The 16289-nt window shown below is 48.1% G+C and overlaps 2 protein-coding genes and 5 non-coding genes across 7 annotated transcripts; 4 read left to right on the plus strand and 3 right to left on the minus strand.

The window, feature by feature from the left end:
- Nucleotides 1–1636: 1636 nt before the first annotated feature.
- On the minus strand, nucleotides 1637–1718 carry TRNAS-AGA. Its single transcript has one exon. It is a non-coding gene; the product is annotated as a tRNA-Ser (tRNA).
- Nucleotides 1719–4480: 2762 nt separating this feature from the next.
- TRNAL-CAA lies at nucleotides 4481–4586 on the minus strand. Its single transcript has 2 exons — nucleotides 4549–4586; nucleotides 4481–4526 (listed from the first exon to the last, which is right to left on the minus strand). It is a non-coding gene; the product is annotated as a tRNA-Leu (tRNA).
- A 1009-nt stretch (nucleotides 4587–5595) lies between these two features.
- Nucleotides 5596–5668, plus strand: TRNAT-CGU. Its single transcript has one exon. It is a non-coding gene; the product is annotated as a tRNA-Thr (tRNA).
- A 2167-nt stretch (nucleotides 5669–7835) lies between these two features.
- Nucleotides 7836–7929, plus strand: TRNAI-UAU. Its single transcript has 2 exons — nucleotides 7836–7873; nucleotides 7894–7929. It is a non-coding gene; the product is annotated as a tRNA-Ile (tRNA).
- Nucleotides 7930–8803: 874 nt separating this feature from the next.
- Nucleotides 8804–8876, plus strand: TRNAF-GAA. Its single transcript has one exon. It is a non-coding gene; the product is annotated as a tRNA-Phe (tRNA).
- A 5278-nt stretch (nucleotides 8877–14154) lies between these two features.
- LOC102441698 (histone H2B type 1) lies at nucleotides 14155–14613 on the minus strand. Its single transcript, XM_006105835.3, has one exon. It carries the CDS (start codon nucleotides 14587–14589, stop codon nucleotides 14209–14211), a length of 381 nt encoding a protein of 126 aa, XP_006105897.1. The 5' UTR covers nucleotides 14590–14613; the 3' UTR covers nucleotides 14155–14208.
- Nucleotides 14614–14887: 274 nt separating this feature from the next.
- Nucleotides 14888–15352, plus strand: LOC102442325 (histone H2A type 1). The gene has a single exon (XM_006105837.3). It carries the CDS (start codon nucleotides 14912–14914, stop codon nucleotides 15302–15304), a length of 393 nt encoding a protein of 130 aa, XP_006105899.1. The 5' UTR covers nucleotides 14888–14911; the 3' UTR covers nucleotides 15305–15352.
- Nucleotides 15353–16289: the final 937 nt, after the last annotated feature.

Below are 16289 nucleotides of genomic sequence, written 5' to 3' on the forward strand. Positions count from 1 at the left end.
GAGGGGAAAAAGGGATCTTTCACTAGTGTAAAACTGTAATCAGCCAAGAAGCGTAAGGCGCATATAGTGCTTCTTTAAGGCATCTTTCTTAACATTCAAGATCATTAGAACTACTGGCCTTTTCACTGTCTATATAATTGACCGGTTCGTCCTAAATAGCTCTGATATTTGGTTACCCCAAGTGTTAGCTAAGGTCTACCCAGTTTCTGTGCAATTAAAGTTAATTTGGCTCTAGTATCCAATTCTTCTGGGACGGTAACTACTCCACAGTCCTTTTCTGATTCCTCCGGTTCTTGTTCTAGCTAGCCTCTTAATCGTGCTCTTGTCTTATTTCAATTGGCTGTCATTTCTCTCTATCATGCACAACAATTGAGCTCTTAACTTCGTACTTGTATTGAGTCTGCCTTTATCTATCAAAAGAATCTTTAAAGTTTATGCTAAAACAAAGGGTTATAGGTTCTGGGCCTCACTTCTGAGCAACAAAAAAGAAATGCTGTAGCTTTGAGAGGGGGAGCTTTTATAGTCTCATGTTGTGCCCCACCCATACAAAGAAACAGAATTTCGAAGATGAGCCCAGAAATCAGGAGTTTAAAAAGATTCCCAGGTGATTCTAATGTGCAGCCAAGGTTGAGCACCACTGGTCTATAGAGTCAGTGCATTTTTAGTAACAATACCATCAGGTGTCTTTTTTTTGAAATTGATAAATTGACTAAAATATAATATTAAAGTGAAAGGGGCCAAAGTAGCCCAAATTATCTTTAAAAAGGAAAGCAAAATTAGAGGACCTACTTTACCAAGCACTAAAGACATAAATGTAGTATAATTAAGACAATGGTACATGGTCCATGGGCAGACAATGCCACTAAATAGAATGCAGACCGAGACCCCTACACTCTATACCCTAACTTATGACCAAGGGAGCACTTCAGAAACAGTGAGAATGAATAGTCTTTGCATAAACTGTGAATATAATGGGCGGGGGATGATCAAATGAGTATAGCCAGGGGAGAAAATTAAATTGACCCCTTTGACATTATCCACAAAGCCACTTCCAGAGAGTCTGTGGATCTGAATGTAGAAGTTAAACATATAGAAAGATAGACAGATAAATAAATAAAACTTCTAGAAACAACACAGGGGAATATCTTCATGACTTCGAAGTAGGGAAACATTTTCTAATATGTCTAAAGGTCTCCTTTCCATCTGGATCATCAAATCCTGCAGTCCTGAGAATTTTTGTTGTATTTTTAAAAATAAAACCCCCTCTCTTTGCTGTTATGTATAAGTAATGTCCTGATATTACTGAACAGACTAGAAACAGATGGAGATTTTCTTACCCCAAACTGTAGAATTTATGAGCAAGGACTATCCATTAAAAATTTTCAAAGGATAAAAAAAATTAATAATAATAAAAAATAAAATAAAATCCCCCTCTAGGTTTTCTCCGGTCTCCTTCTGGAACTGCCAGTCATCAGAAGACATTGAATCTCCTGAACTATTATCACCTTTCTTTTCGCTTCTTTTTTCCACCTTCGATGTGTTTCGAGGCTGTTGGATAAGAGGGAGGAGAGACAGGGAACTGTACTCTCTGGGACTGTTCGGTGAGCAGCAGCTTAGCATAAAGTAGAGCTCCAGACGTAGTCGGCAGGATTCGAACCTGCGCGGGGAAACCCCAATGGATTTCTAGTCCATCGCCTTAACCACTCGGCCACGACTACAGGTGCACGAGTGCAGGAGCGAGAAAGATGTTCTCAAATTATGACGGGGAATACGATACGTGAGACGGTAAGTTTCTGTGTTGACAAGTGTTAGCAAGTTGAGTAAATTCCTCAGGTGAGTAAGGTGTGTGGTGGGAGGTCACACTCCCCGACATGAGGGCCACTAGGCTGAGCGCACAGGCGCGCGCTGTACAGGTATCTTTGTTTCGAGCGAAGTTCAGGTCAGTTCATCCACCAGCGCCTGACCCCTCGCGGGTGACCTGGGCTCTGCTGGGTGCGGGACTCTCCGAAATGCAGCCGAATTCACTGAGCACCGAAGTGGAGTGAGGGTGGCCCTGGTTTCAGGCAGGGCCGGGACCAACCCTTCTGCCAGGACTCGCAAGAGGCCAGGCCCTGGCTGAGTGGCACTGCGCTTTGTGGGCTCCAGGGAAGGAAGTGCTCCCTCGGATTCAAGTGTCCAAGGAGGAGGCAGGGAGAGATGAAGCTGAAAACCGTGCCTGGATCCCCTACCTGCATCCCTAGGCACCTGGGCTCACACCGAGTGTATTCATCTGATTGTGTCTGGGAAAAGGCTTTGCAAATGCCAACACGATTTCACTTTCCAGACGTGCTAAGAAGAAACTTGAAGGTATTGCTGGTCCATGAGTTTCATTTCCTGTGAGACCCTAGCTGCTTTCTAAAAAAATAGATTGGCTGGTTTAATTTTGGGCTCATTTTCTCCAAATTTAACCACAGAGCACAATCCTCACTCCCCTTTTTACGTTTGTAACTCACTGGTTCTTTCCTCAGAATTCCCAGATGGTGAACAGAAATAATTCAGAACAATATGGTTAGATGTGGACGCCAGGTTCTAGGATGCAAAGATAGGCCCCATTTCATGACCAATAAACTGTTAATGGGTGAGAGGCCAGAGTTAGTGAACGAACATGCTGCATCTTGAGAAAGCCGAGATAATTGCTTGTACTTAATACATTATATTTAACCAGAAGTAACAAAGTTTTGCAGGGGGAATCCTAATTAAAAATAAAACAATTTCCTTGTGTCTGTAGCCAGAAAAGATGAACTGTTCTCTGACTGATAAGGAGAAGAAATATTGTCATGGGAAGTCAGAACACATCCTCACCCTGTGATTCATAGATTCAGAGCATTTCTTATTGCTTTTCCATTGGCAGTCTTGGGAAAATTCGAAACCATTTACTTTAAAAGATTTTCCAACATATTTTAAATCTTTATTTTCTGCCTGTTCCTGTAAGAATATTTTTTGGGCAGACCTCAGTCATGAGAGCTCCTAAAACATGTTTTTTTTTAAGTTGCAACTTTTTGTTATGAATATAACAGACCATAAAATAGTTATTTACCAAAGTATGCATGCAAAGTAAATTTTAAGGTCTAATTAAATGTCAGCAGATGAGAGGGGTAGAGAAGCCTCATGGATTCTGCAAACCTCTAACTAGCATCAACTATTCAAGAACAAACCCAAGGCTCATGATTGTGAAAGGCGTTGGAAAAGACAGTTGCCCGAGTCAAGGAAAAGTTGCTGAGGAAAAGTTCAACATCAAAGTCCTTGAGTCTACATTTAGAGAATTAATTTCTCTTGTGCCAAGTAAAAGAACTGTTTCTCTTTGATTAGAAAAACCTGGGTGATGACGACTCACACTGGGTGAAGGGCAAAGTGGAGAAAACTGTGTTTGCAGACAGTCGGTTCAGAGCTGTGTTTTGTCCTGCAAGTTTCAGGATTATTTTCTTTTCTGGGTGCGACGTGGACTTGAGAGGTCGAGGCCGGAGACGTCCCGTCCAAGCACCGTCGTTCCATCTGGGATGAGAGGTTTGCCACCCTGGGGCGTTGTCAGGGCCAGCCTGACAGGTGGAGCCGGGCTGAGGCAGGGAGGTGGGAATTGAGAAAACAAAGAAATACAGGAAAGCGGGGTCGGGAGGACCCCAGTTCTCTCCATGAACTGAAGCGAGTTTATTAGCCACACAATCTTATTTATACACAACACACTGAATAGGAGGTCTGTCAAGAGGAATGTATTCTTTGTTCCTTTTAATCTCTAAGGGAAGGACACAGCAGAAGGACAAGTTCTCAGTACAGCATATCTCAGTAAATAGTTACAGACTTCTTGGTAAGCCATGAAAGGCTGTTCTCATTCTACAAATGTTGCTCTTATTCTACTGATAAACGCCATCCAAACAAGTCTGGGAACACTGTGTGGGTAAGGATCCCAGCCTTGCTAGCCCCTACAGGTGCAAGGACCTTGCCAGCTTACATCTGGCCCCGAACAGGGTGTGGGGTGAGGGGTGTGGGGTGCGGGGTGAGGGGGGCTTCCTGTATGTGTTATTAGGCTCTGAGGTGAGAGGGTTTCCCCGCGCGCATTATTACGCTCTGGGATGTGAGGGTTTCCGGCTGAGCCTAGGAATTTATGGTGAGACGGACTCTCGTTGACTTTTCCGGCCAGATAATTCTTGGTTGCAAAGGTTGTCTGTCCTGTGCATTGTAGACCTTTTAGCAGCACCTCCTCGTCTTCCCACCGGATGCCAGTACTGGCCTAAGGTCAAATACCGGTGGTAATGGGAGGAGGGTAAGGTTTGCTGAGTATCTTACCAGGCCAAAACACCCTCCGGATTTTAATCAATCAGATAAATTGCGGTGAACAGAGCAAGAACAAAACATCTTGTCAGAAATGGGATTGGAACAGGAGGACTGGCTAATTGGATTACTAAGGATAATACCACGAGGAATCTCGAAAAGCAAAACGTCCACGTGTCAGAAGTGGGATTCGAACCCACGCCTCCATGCGGAGACCAGAACCCCCAGGGCCGGGAAGCAGAACTTGAGTCTGGCGCCTTAGACCACTCGGCCATCCTGACACACGGGTATGAGGGTCTCAAAATGCGAAACTATAGACTCGGACAGTCAACGGTCAACGCCCAGCTGCATCCTAGAAGAGGGTGGGGAATTACTTCTGGAATTTGTCCGACCTGGATGGAACTCTGAACTCACCGAGAAACGGGAAGACAGGAGAGTAGGCGTGTCGGTGAGGACCTGGATAACGTCAACAGTCCCAAGACGGAGTGTTGGGCCCAGAGGGGAGGGCTCCTCACCTCCCCTCCCACAGCACCCCCGGCCCAGGCCCCTTGGCCCGACCCCACCTGTGACCCGGACTCCAGGGTCACTGTGGTCTTTGCAACCCAATCCTGGTCCGGCAGGTCCAGCTCGATGCGGCTCCAGGATCAGGGGAGACTCTCAGTGAATAACTGGGCGACCCCTGATTTGGACGAGAGGGTCCTACCCCTTGTTCTCGACCCACCTAGACTGTGAGGTCCGACAGTCAAGGGTCCTTCAGAGGATTTCCTGCCCCAGCCCGAGTCTTCCAGTGGACTCGCCAGAAACATGGCGCTCCCCCCAGATTCCTGACCAACAAGCCTGCGAGAGAGAATAAGCGAGGCTGGGTCTCCGAACCCCGTCTCTGCGCGTTGTGGTTGCTGCTTTTTAGAGCTCCGACTTCAAACGGCCCCTTTACCTGGTGAATCGCGGCCGTTTTCTGGTGTCTCTGCCAGGGCCCCCGAGAGCAGAGCTCCTCTGTCTGGACTCGACCAGGCGGGTGGAGAGGGAAGCGGGCCTGGTCCTCAGGCCCGACCCACCTCCCTCCTCACTTCCCTCCCCCACCCCCAGCCCCGCTCCCGCCACTGCCCTGATCCTAGCCAAACCCTCACAACTGAGGGGGATGTGAGACTCTCAGCGCAGGAATTTTTTGTCCACAGCCCAGAAAATCGGAAAGGGGCTGGAGGTAGAATGTCACATTTTCTACGAAGTACCAAAAACCTGAAGAATTGCACAAATGATCTACTTTAAGGAGTGAGAGGGGGCGGTAGCCGAGGCTTCATAGCTCAGGGGTTAGAGCACTGGTCTCGTAAACCAGGGGTCGTGAGTTCGAATCTCACTGGAGCCTGTGGGCCTTGGTTTTTGTGGGCAATGTTTCCTTGAAATGAATTCTCTAACAAAAGTAGGAAATTATAAAAAAATAGACAAAAAGAAAAAAAAGTAGGAAATTCTAAACATTCTTCAAAACCATGTCACAAAGCTGCTGTGTCATCTGAACCCAGTGATACCTGACAACCCAGCACATGCACATTGTGCAGCACCTTGTTTGAAATTTGACTGTAAATCGACCCTCAAGATACTCACAGGTGACTCACTTCAAACTCAGCCAGAGCAGCGTCCTACTGCCGGCAATGTAGGGCTCTGGGCGTTTCCGGAGTCTTCAGGGTTCTTTATGCTTCACGACCTCACCCACCTGCTCTCTGCTCCAGATACACCCCCGTCCTTCTGGCGAACTCCTACTGGTCATTCGGAAGTCAGCTCGTGTTTCACTTCACCCCCAGTCTAGGTAAGAACACCGTTTGTTCACCGATATGTTTTAGCCGATATTGCATGATAACTAATAGAGAATCGATGCACTTTTTTTCTTACTAAAATGACACTTCATAGTAGAAACCAAACTTTTTTTATGACTGAATCACCACAAGCCAGTCGGAAGTCAAATATATGTGATGAATATGTTTTTTTGAAAAATGGGTGAATGCTCCAGTCAGCACAGAACCGGCTCAGACTGGCCCTATCCTGTTTCTGACAAAACACCGAGTATTTTTCAGAGACAGAACCAAACTGCAAGCCATGCAGCCAAAGGGGCGCAGAGCAGAAAACAGTGCAAATTAAGCCCCGGTGTGACCAGAACCTGACCGCAGGAGGCGAGGGCGCGCTGTCCAGGAAGGCCTGGTGCTGAAACCATTACATCTCGCGAGGAGCCCTGGGTCGGAAAGGCAGGTATCAGCTTGTCTCCTTGACAGTCGGTTTCAACATAAAGCTGTCTTTTCAGAGCCAGGTGCCACAGACCGGCTGTTGTGCCCATCGGGCAGTGGACCTTGCTTGGTCACGCACATTTCCAGGCCTGCCTGCGCTCCACGGCAAGATGAGGCGTCAGGAAGCTATTTAATCCGGGGTCGTAAGAAAGCAACCTGGGAAACTAGAGCCGTCTCTGTAATGTTTACTGTGTGACTGTCTATAGTAGTTGCTGTGCATCCACTGACGTTCAGGAGCGTGATTTTAACTCGTATTGATAAAAAGCTGCTAATTCCAGGGTCTTGTGTTCAGTGATGTTAAAAAAAAAAAAGCAACACAGGATTTCCAGTTCCTCAGGTAAGGAGCTTGGAAATAGCCTGTCCATCCTGAACAATAATCGAAAAGCTGAACGGACTGAAAACATAATCAACTGTTGAAGCCATAAGAGAGGGGAGTCACAGGGAAGCCCCGGCCCGCAGCCTGGAGACGGGGAGCACGGGTAGTCCTGGGCTTGCCCAAGCCGAGACCCCAGGCTCAGTCCCTTCGCTGTACGGTTCTGCTCACGGACAGGAGTCACTCCATAAACCAGGAGGCGCACGTCTCATGTGTGTGTGGTCTGGTAGCGGCAGGGACCCCAGGTCAGAAACAAACAAGACAGCAAACCAACGCACACACGAACTGACCTTCATGACGAGAGGCCAGGGAGGAAGCGAGGGCGTTGGGGAGGCATTTTGTCCAGAGGCAGACCCTTTGCCACGAGCCGCTAGAGGAGCCCGGACAGGTGGAGGGGTGGGTGTGCGGGGTGGAGGGGCACCGCCTTTCTCTGCGCGGGAAGGCGCGAGGGGTCACTGCTCTGGCCGTTTTCCCGCAGGAGATGCCGGACCGCCTGGCTCTGACTTCGAAGGCGGTTTTCCCGGGGGCTCCGGAGGACTCGGGGCCTCGGGAGGATTCGGGCTCCGGAGGACTTGGGCGCTGGGAGCGCTGCAGGGCAGGGCGGCCCGGAGGCGAGGGCGGCGCGCTCCGTCTCTCGCTCCGGATCCTTGGGAAAGGTTGCTTCTCGGAGGTTTAGAGGAAGCATCTTCCGGGAGAGCTGACAGCGCCGCGACCCAAACGTGTTGTATCCGCCGGGCCGAGCCGGCCCGGGGGGAAGAAGGTGCAGGTGCAGGTGCCTGTGCGGGGCCGCGGATGGTGAGCGTCCCGCTCCGGTTCCCGAGGAACGAGGATCTGCGTGTCTCTGCGGCTCCGTAGAGCGCGCGCGGGTCGCGCGGGGAAAGCATGCTCCAGTGGCGCAATCGGTTAGCGCGCGGTACTTATACGGCGGTATATGTGCGGGTGATGCCGAGGTTGTGAGTTCGAGCCTCACCTGGAGCATGTTTTCTTCCCTCTGCGGTGTCAGGAACTCGTCTCGTTCTTATGCGTTTTTCCCCTTCTCTCCAAAGAAAAAAGCTAAAAAGCGGTTTTTCTGTTTTCCAGGGTGAGACCGCCGATAGTCACCGGGTGAAGGAGCATTTCTCGTCGTTTTCAAACAGGAAGAAATCAAAACAGAGGCGGACAATGAAAATGATCCTCGCGATCCAGCTTCTCCATCGGCAGACCTCACAGCGGTTGGGCAGGTCAGCCTGCCTCCCGGGTTCCCGTTGCTTTCTTTAAACGCTTCCTTGGCTCTTTGGGGCCTGAGCAAGGAAGCGGGGGAACTGGACGTTGCTCTCCGGGGTCGCGGGGTGCAGGGCCACGCGGAAGCTGCCCCCAGGTGTGCTCGCTGCGAGGCCTCCGGGCGGCAGGGAGGATGCAGAGCGCCACCTGGGAAGTGTGAGCCAGCTCTGGGCGCGCTCCGCAGCCAGCTTCCCATCCACCGGACTGGGAACACCAGGCATAGGCAGCTGGCGGGCTTCTCCCGAATCTCATCAGAAAAGAAAGAAATGGCCTTGTCTGAGAACTCCGTGTGTCTGAAGTAGGAAGTCAGTGTTGTTCTGTCCTCACCCAGCCCCTCCCGGTCTAATCCTGTCTCGTGTATTTCCCCCACTTTGTCCTCTGATTTCCTCTCCTCTAAGGAGATGTACATTCTTTGTATTATTTACTTTGATTACATCATCTCTCTGACTCTACCTTTACTGGGCTACACGTTATACTTTCCGGTACAAGGCCAAAAAAATCTTACTTTTTCTGATATGTGGCATCCAAAAGGGAACCTAAGATTAAAAAGACTATTTAAAAGTAATTGACAAGGAAGGCAGGAGTAGGCCAAGCCGAAATAGCTCAGTTGGGAGAGCGTTAGACTGAAGATCTAAAGGTCCCTGGTTCGATCCCGGGTTTCGGCAGAGTTATTGCTCCTTTTCGTGAGAGCTGATGAACATTCACAATTTAACTGTGTGAACGTGGAATACTGGCTTAGAAGTCATATTTCAATAGTATGGGGTTGAAGGTATAGAAGAAAATCCCTTTATTTTAGAGCGTAAACTTCTTTTCAGTGTTATCATTTCATGGAAAGACAAGGGTGCCACCGTGTGGCCGGTTCGCTCAGTAGGTTAGAGCGTGAGGCAATAACGCCAAGGTCGCGGGGTTTGAGCCCCGTCCGGGCCAGGAGCCCGTTTTATTCTCTTCCAGTTTGAGCCAACACCCAAAGGTCACTACAGTTGAGAACTGGAAGTTCAGACCTTCTCCCTCTAATTCTGTTTCTTTGTTATGGGGTGGGGCCACAACATTAGTAACAAAGAAACAGAATTTCTGGAGGATGAGGCCCAGAAATCAGGATTGTAAAAAGATTCCCAGGTGATTCTAATGTGCAGCCAAGGTTGAGAACCACTGCTCTAATGAACATGAAGGCTGTTGTTATTTTTTAAATAAAATTAAAAAGTAATAGAATAGCGTTAGGAAGGGTTTATTGAAGAAAACTGAAGGAGTAGAATGGGAACGAGGCGAGTGCGTGTTAGAGAAGGGGAAATTAAGAGGTAGAAGTTTCACTAGTCAACTGACCTTTGATAGAGGAGTGGAGGCAATTCAATAAAGAAAGAATAGTTCTTTCAACAACTGATATAGGACAACTAGACATCCACAAGCTAAAAAATAAAAAAATATATAAAAAATAGTTTACATACAGGCCTTACATATTGCAGTTTTTTACAAAGCTAAATGTAGTCTCACCATGTACTTCAATAATTTCATGCTTTGGTATTTTCCCAAATGAAATGAAAACTACGTCTACTCAAAACCCTGCACCTGGATGTTTACAGAAGCTTTCTTCATCATTGTCAAAATTTGGAACCAAGCAAGATGTCCTTCAATAGGTGAATGAATAAGTAAACTGTGGTACATCCAGACAATAAAAGATTATTTAGCACTAAAAAGAAATGAGTTATCAAGTCATAAAAGAACATGGAAGAACCTTCTATACATATTCCTACGTGAAAGAAGCCCCTCTGAAAAGGTCACTGGTTGCCAGGGTTGGGGGCGGTGCATAGATGAATAGACGGAGCACAGGGGATTTTAGGGCAGTGATCCTACTGTGTGCACTGTGATGGCGGATACGTGACATTATGCATTTGTCTAAATCCATAAACGTGACATTATGCATTTGTCTAAATCCATAAACCTGTGTGACACTGCACTCTAATGTGGACTTTCGGTAGTAATAATGCACCAATATTGGTTCATCCTTGTAAAAAATGTATCACACGATGTGGAGAGCGGCTACAGTGTTTGGACAGGTGCAGAGCCCTCCCAGCACAATGATAGCCAAAGGCTATTGTTGTAAGCTTGCCCTTATGGTCTGAACCTGTGGTCCCAGGCGGCTGAGTGATATGGGCTGCGGGAGGTGCAGCAAGTGCTGCCAAAACAAAGGTTGGTAGAGTTCAGGTGCATGTAATCGAGTAGATTGGAAACCAGCGAGAACGTTGTAAACATCTTAACCACGCCCTTACTTTGCCTCGTGGAATCTGGCTAGAAAATAAATTTTATAATATAAAAAAAAGCACCATCAGAGAGCAGCGTCCCACCGAGCCCCAGCTGTCTTCTCTTGTCTGTCTTCTTTAATCCTTCACTGCCCCCCACCCCCCTCAGGTGCACCCCTGATGGTGCTGAGCGGAGCACAACACTAATACAAGACGTTAATAATAGGAGAGATTCTGAAGTGGGGGAAAGGGAGTGTATGGGAACTCTGCACTTGTTTATGTAAATCTAAAAATACTCTAAAAATAAAGTTTATTTCAAAAAGTAAACAGTGTTTCTAAGGTGGAACGGTTTTAATGTATTTTTATTGATTTCAGAGAAGAAGGGGGAGAGAGAAAATCATTGATTGGCTGCCTCCTGCACGCCCCCTACTGGGTATAGAGCCCGAAACCCGGGCATGTGCCCTGACCAGGAATCCAACTGTGACCTCCTAATTCATAGGTCAATGCTCAACCACTGAGCCCACTGGCCAGGTGGAACAATTTTAAATGAAGGACATGATTAAAAGAGATAGTACCAGTGGTTAAATTATACCGTTTTTTGTAGATAATGAACTGAATTGTCACCACAGTGCCAAAGCATTAATGGGAGTGGGGTGGGGGCTTTTGAAGGAGGTTCAGGGGTAGATTTAGAGCAGGGGTCCTCAAACTTTTTAAACAGGGGGCCAGTTCACTGTCATTCAGACCGTTGGAGGGCCGGATTATAGTTTAAAAAAAAAAAACTATGAACAAATTCCTATGCACACTGCACATATCTTATTTTGAAGTGAAAAAACAAAACGGGAACAAATACAATATTTGTATTTGCATGTGGCCCGCGGGCCATAGTTTGAGGACCCCTGATTTAGAGTTACTCATAATACCAAGGTTAAACAAAAGCTAGCAACAAAACTAAAGAACACTCAAAGCAAGCATCAAAATCAAATGTTTACCATGCTGCCACAGACAGATGCCTGGGCAAATTTTATATTTTCAGGAAACAAGCAACAAATAATTTAATTTTTTTCTGAAATGTGACATCCAAAAGGGTAATGAAGAAAATATTAAAAAAAGCACTTTTAAAGTTATTGACAAGAAGAGCATCATTAGGTTTAGCTGAAATAGCTCAGTTGGGAGATGTTAGACTGGAGATCTAAAGGTCTCTGGTTCAATCCTTGGTTTTGGCAAGTATTTTACTTTTAATATATTTTTTCAATTACAGTGTAGATTAAATATTATTTTTATTAGTTTCAGGTGTACAGCATAGTGGTTAGACAATCATATACTTTACAAAGTGACCCCCCTGATATTTCTAGTACCTGCCTGGCCCCATACATAGTTATTACAATATTATTGACTATATTCCATATGTTGTACTTCACATCCCCATGACTATTTGGTAATTACCAATTTGTACTTCTTAATCCCTTCACTTTTTTCACCCAGCCCCCTACCTCCCTCCCCTGTGGCAAGCATCAGTCTGTTATCTGCATCTATGAGTCTGTTTCTGTTTTGTTTGTTTATATTGTTCTTTATATTCCGCATATAAAGTAAAATCATATGGTCTTTGTCTTTCTCTGTCTGGCCTATTTCACTTAGCCTAATACCCTCTAGGTCCATCCATGCTGTCACAAATGTTGAGTTCATTCTTTATTATGATTGAGTAATATTCCATTGTATGTACCACAGCTTTTTAAAAAAATACATTTTATTGATTTTTTACAGAGAGCTGGGAGAGGGATAGAGAGTTAGAAACATCAATGAGAGCTGCCTCCTGCACAGCTCCCACTGGAAATGTGCCAGCAACCAAGGTACATGCCCTTGACCAGAATCAAACCTGGGACCTTTCAGTTCACAGGCCCATGCTCTATCCACTGAGCCAAACCAGTTAGGGCTGTACCACAACTTTTTTATCCACTCGTCTATTGATGGGGACTTGATTGCTTCTATAGCTTGGCTACTGTAAATAACATTGAAATAACATAGGGGTGCAGCCCTAGCCAGTTTGGCTCAGGGGATAGAGCTGTGACTGAAGGGTCCCAGGTTCGATTCTGCCTTATTTCCACCATCTGGTGAGTGATCATTGGATTCTGTGAGGTTGAGGAGGGTGAGTTAGCCTCCCAGGAAGTCAATAAAGCTTGTCTTTTCTTTCTTTCTTTCTTTCTTTCTTTCTTTCTTTCTTTCTTTCTTTCTTTCTTTCTTTCTTTCTTCTTTCTTTCTTTCTTCCCTTCTTTTTATCTTCTTTCTTTCTTTCTTCCCTTCTTTTTAGGCTAATAGTCTCCTTTATGTAGAAGTTACATCAGCACTGCATCCTGCTTATCCATGACCTCTTGCTATGGTCCAGTGACCTTTTTAAAAAATTATTTCTTCATTTGTTCCTGTACTTTAGTTTTACAATAGAAACCCTGGCAGTGGAATTGAGAAGCAATCTCTCTGCGCTTAACATACCTCGAAGAAGGGCGCTTAACATACCTCGAAGAAGGGACAGAATGCAGAGTATGGGAAAGATGTTTTTCCTTTTTCTGACAATAGAATGTAGAAGGCAATGTGAGGACCGGTTACATAGTTGGTGATGTTCCATGCAAAACAAAAGTGTGGAGTCTCTTGTTAAAAAATTATTGATGACTTTAAGGTAATGACAGCAGAGCATTAAACAAATACGAGGCTCCTCTGAGACAGGAGGACCCCATGCAACCCAGGGAGCCAGCTCAGGCAGCATTGTATAGGGCGGTCACCCACAGTAGTCCCTGGGCCCTGCTTCGCTCCTGGATAATTAGAGGTTATCCTCACTGGAATCATCAGTGTAGGTGGGGGCGGGAAGCGGGGGTGAAGGGGAGGCTTCTGCCTTCGCAAATCCAAGTATTTTGGAGCTGTGGGCATTTTAAAATCTCAACTAAGCCATAGGGATACCATTTCATCCGAAGAGGCAGAATGGAGCCTAAAACCAAGCAGGAAGCGTGAACTCAGTGAAGAGAACTTTCCACGAATAACTGGGGATTCCTCAGCCGCCCACACTTACTCCAACACTGTCACTGATTCTGGAAAGAACTGACGGCTTCCCTTCGTCCTGCTCGTTTTCCACAGCCCAAGATCCTGGGTGTGTCTCATGGCAGAGAAAAGTGAAGAGGGGAGAGCTGTGCGTAAAGAAGCCCCACGCAGCCTTTGGTTTGGCTCCTGGATTATGCAGGTTCCTCTTCTCCAGGATCCCCACAAACCTGCCCTCACTAGCTGCCGATCCCACGGGTACTTCATTGTCACAAAGCTTCTTCCCCATCTGTGAGGCCTAACTGTGACCAAACTCCTTTCCCTTGGGATGAGTGGTGATGGCACTTTTCCTCCAGTGTTAAGTGCAGCAAATGTTGCTGGTTGGTTTCTGTGCTTGGTGGAATTGGGAAGCAATCTCTATGCACCTAACATACCTGGCACCTGGTCATCTGTCCCCAGAAGGGCAATAACCACCTGGTCTGGCTACACACAAAACCATTGCTGTGGGAAGGGACAGCATGGGGATCCTGCACAACAGAGTGGGGGGGGGGGAGGGGGGACGAATGCTCAACTCTAGTTTTTCTCAAGCCCGCTCATTACTTTTTAAGATGTCCTCCCAAGATAATCCTCCCCCTCCCCATCCCCATCCCCACAAATGACAGGCAAAGCACAGGTTTTTCTTGGCAGGTGGGTGGCTCTGAAAAGAGCCTTTGGGTCAGGAGTCAGGCCGCTCGCTCGCGCCTCACTTGGAGCTGGTGTACTTGGTGACGGCCTTGGTGCCCTCGGACACGGCGTGCTTGGCCAGCTCGCCGGGCAGCAGCAGGCGCACGGCCGTCTGGATCTCGCGGGACGTGATGGTCGAGCGCTTGTTGTAATGCGCCAGGCGCGACGCCTCGCCCGCGATGCGCTCGAAGATGTCGTTGACGAACGAGTTCATGATGCCCATGGCCTTGGACGAGATGCCGGTGTCGGGGTGCACCTGCTTGAGCACCTTGTACACGTACACCGAGTAGCTCTCCTTGCGGCTGCGCTTGCGCTTCTTGCCGTCCTTCTTCTGCGCCTTGGTCACCGCCTTCTTGGAGCCCTTCTTCGGGGCGGGCGCGGACTTGGCGGGCTCGGGCATGGTCGGGAGGAACCGCCGAAGAAGCCGGGAAACAACTGGAAGAGCGACTGCGAGGCTGCTAGTGTCCTCCGGTTCGGGCTCCTTCCAGGCGGCGGTGAATGGAGGCGTGTCCGACTGGTGGTGAGTCCCGGAAACGTCACCGGGATGTTGTCCACTGACAGCGAGTGTGTTTCAGAACCAGGATCCCATTGGTTGAAGGGAAAGGGCTGTAACTTGCCGCCAATGGCACAGACTCACGTTCGCGCCCCGGCGCGACTATAAAGAGGGCAGCTGCGGGCGACTCAGCTCAGATCCAGGTCTGAGCGGAGGTTTCCTGTTCATCATGTCTGGACGCGGGAAGCAGGGCGGCAAGGCGCGCGCCAAGGCCAAGACGCGGTCCTCGCGGGCCGGGCTGCAGTTCCCCGTGGGCCGCGTGCACCGGCTGCTCCGCAAGGGCAACTACGCCGAGCGCGTCGGGGCGGGCGCGCCCGTGTACCTGGCGGCCGTGCTGGAGTACCTGACGGCCGAGATCCTGGAGCTGGCGGGCAACGCGGCCCGCGACAACAAGAAGACGCGCATCATCCCGCGCCACCTGCAGCTGGCCATCCGCAACGACGAGGAGCTCAACAAGCTGCTGGGCAAGGTGACCATCGCGCAGGGCGGCGTGCTGCCCAACATCCAGGCCGTGCTGCTGCCCAAGAAGACCGAGAGCCACCACAAGGCCAAGGGCAAGTGAGGAGCACATCGCAACATCCAAACCAAAGGCTCTTTTCAGAGCCACCCACGCGTTCACTAAAGAGCTTGCAGTTGCCATGTTGGAGCAGCTACTTGAGAATGATCCCTTCCATCCACCGGGAGACGTCACTGTAAACACCCTGTAGACGGGAAAGGAATTCCAGTGAACACAAAGCTAGCAACAGTGGTTACTAAGGGATAGAGGTACTCTGCACCCGGTAACTAACGCATGGAAGCTGCAGGCCCTCGGGCTTAACCCAGGACAAAACACGACCGGAACACGCTGGTGGGAGGTGACTATTTAAATGCAAATAGTTAGTGGCCCACAGGGCGATGGAACCACTCCTCTCTCTCGTTGGTGGGTTTTGCATCTTAATGGGACACGTCTTCGCCATCGCCCACCTCCCAGCCTAGCGGGACCTGGTGGGTTGTGAATAGGAAAGCAACGCTGCCCGCCCCGGGGTCGCGTCCCTTCCGCGGAGCTTCTCTGCGCGGGGCCAGCGTGACCGGCTCCGTCATCTTTCTGTCCACTTACTCGTTTGAGGACGTGTTTTCTTAACCCCCTTTTACACAAGTCTCACTTCAAATGGTTAAACGCAGTGCAATGCTGCCTATGAACGTGGTAGGGAAAAGCAAATGTCAATCGAGCTACAATATCAAATGTGAAATTGAGTTCAACAGACATTTAGAAAAGCCTAGAAACATATTAAAATCTCTAAGTTTAAATAGAGAAATGAAGAAACTGACGGGAAATCCTCTTTCCTAAACCTGCATGAGACTGAAAAATCACTTGGCCAATCCCGCGTAGCGCGCGCTTTTTTCAAAAAGATCAAAGGGAAGCCAGTTTCCCGCGTCAAAATTTAAAATTTTTATTCCGCGAACAAGATATTTACATGAAATTCTACGGAGCAAAGACAGAGAACATTGTAAAGAAAACGCGCACAGACCGAGCGACGAGAAAGGGTAGAAAACAGCCTCTGCTGAAA

The sequence above is a fragment of the Myotis lucifugus genome, unplaced genomic scaffold (genome assembly GCF_000147115.1).
Source record: "Myotis lucifugus unplaced genomic scaffold, Myoluc2.0 scaffold_728, whole genome shotgun sequence".
Lineage (NCBI taxonomy): Eukaryota > Metazoa > Chordata > Mammalia > Chiroptera > Vespertilionidae > Myotis > Myotis lucifugus.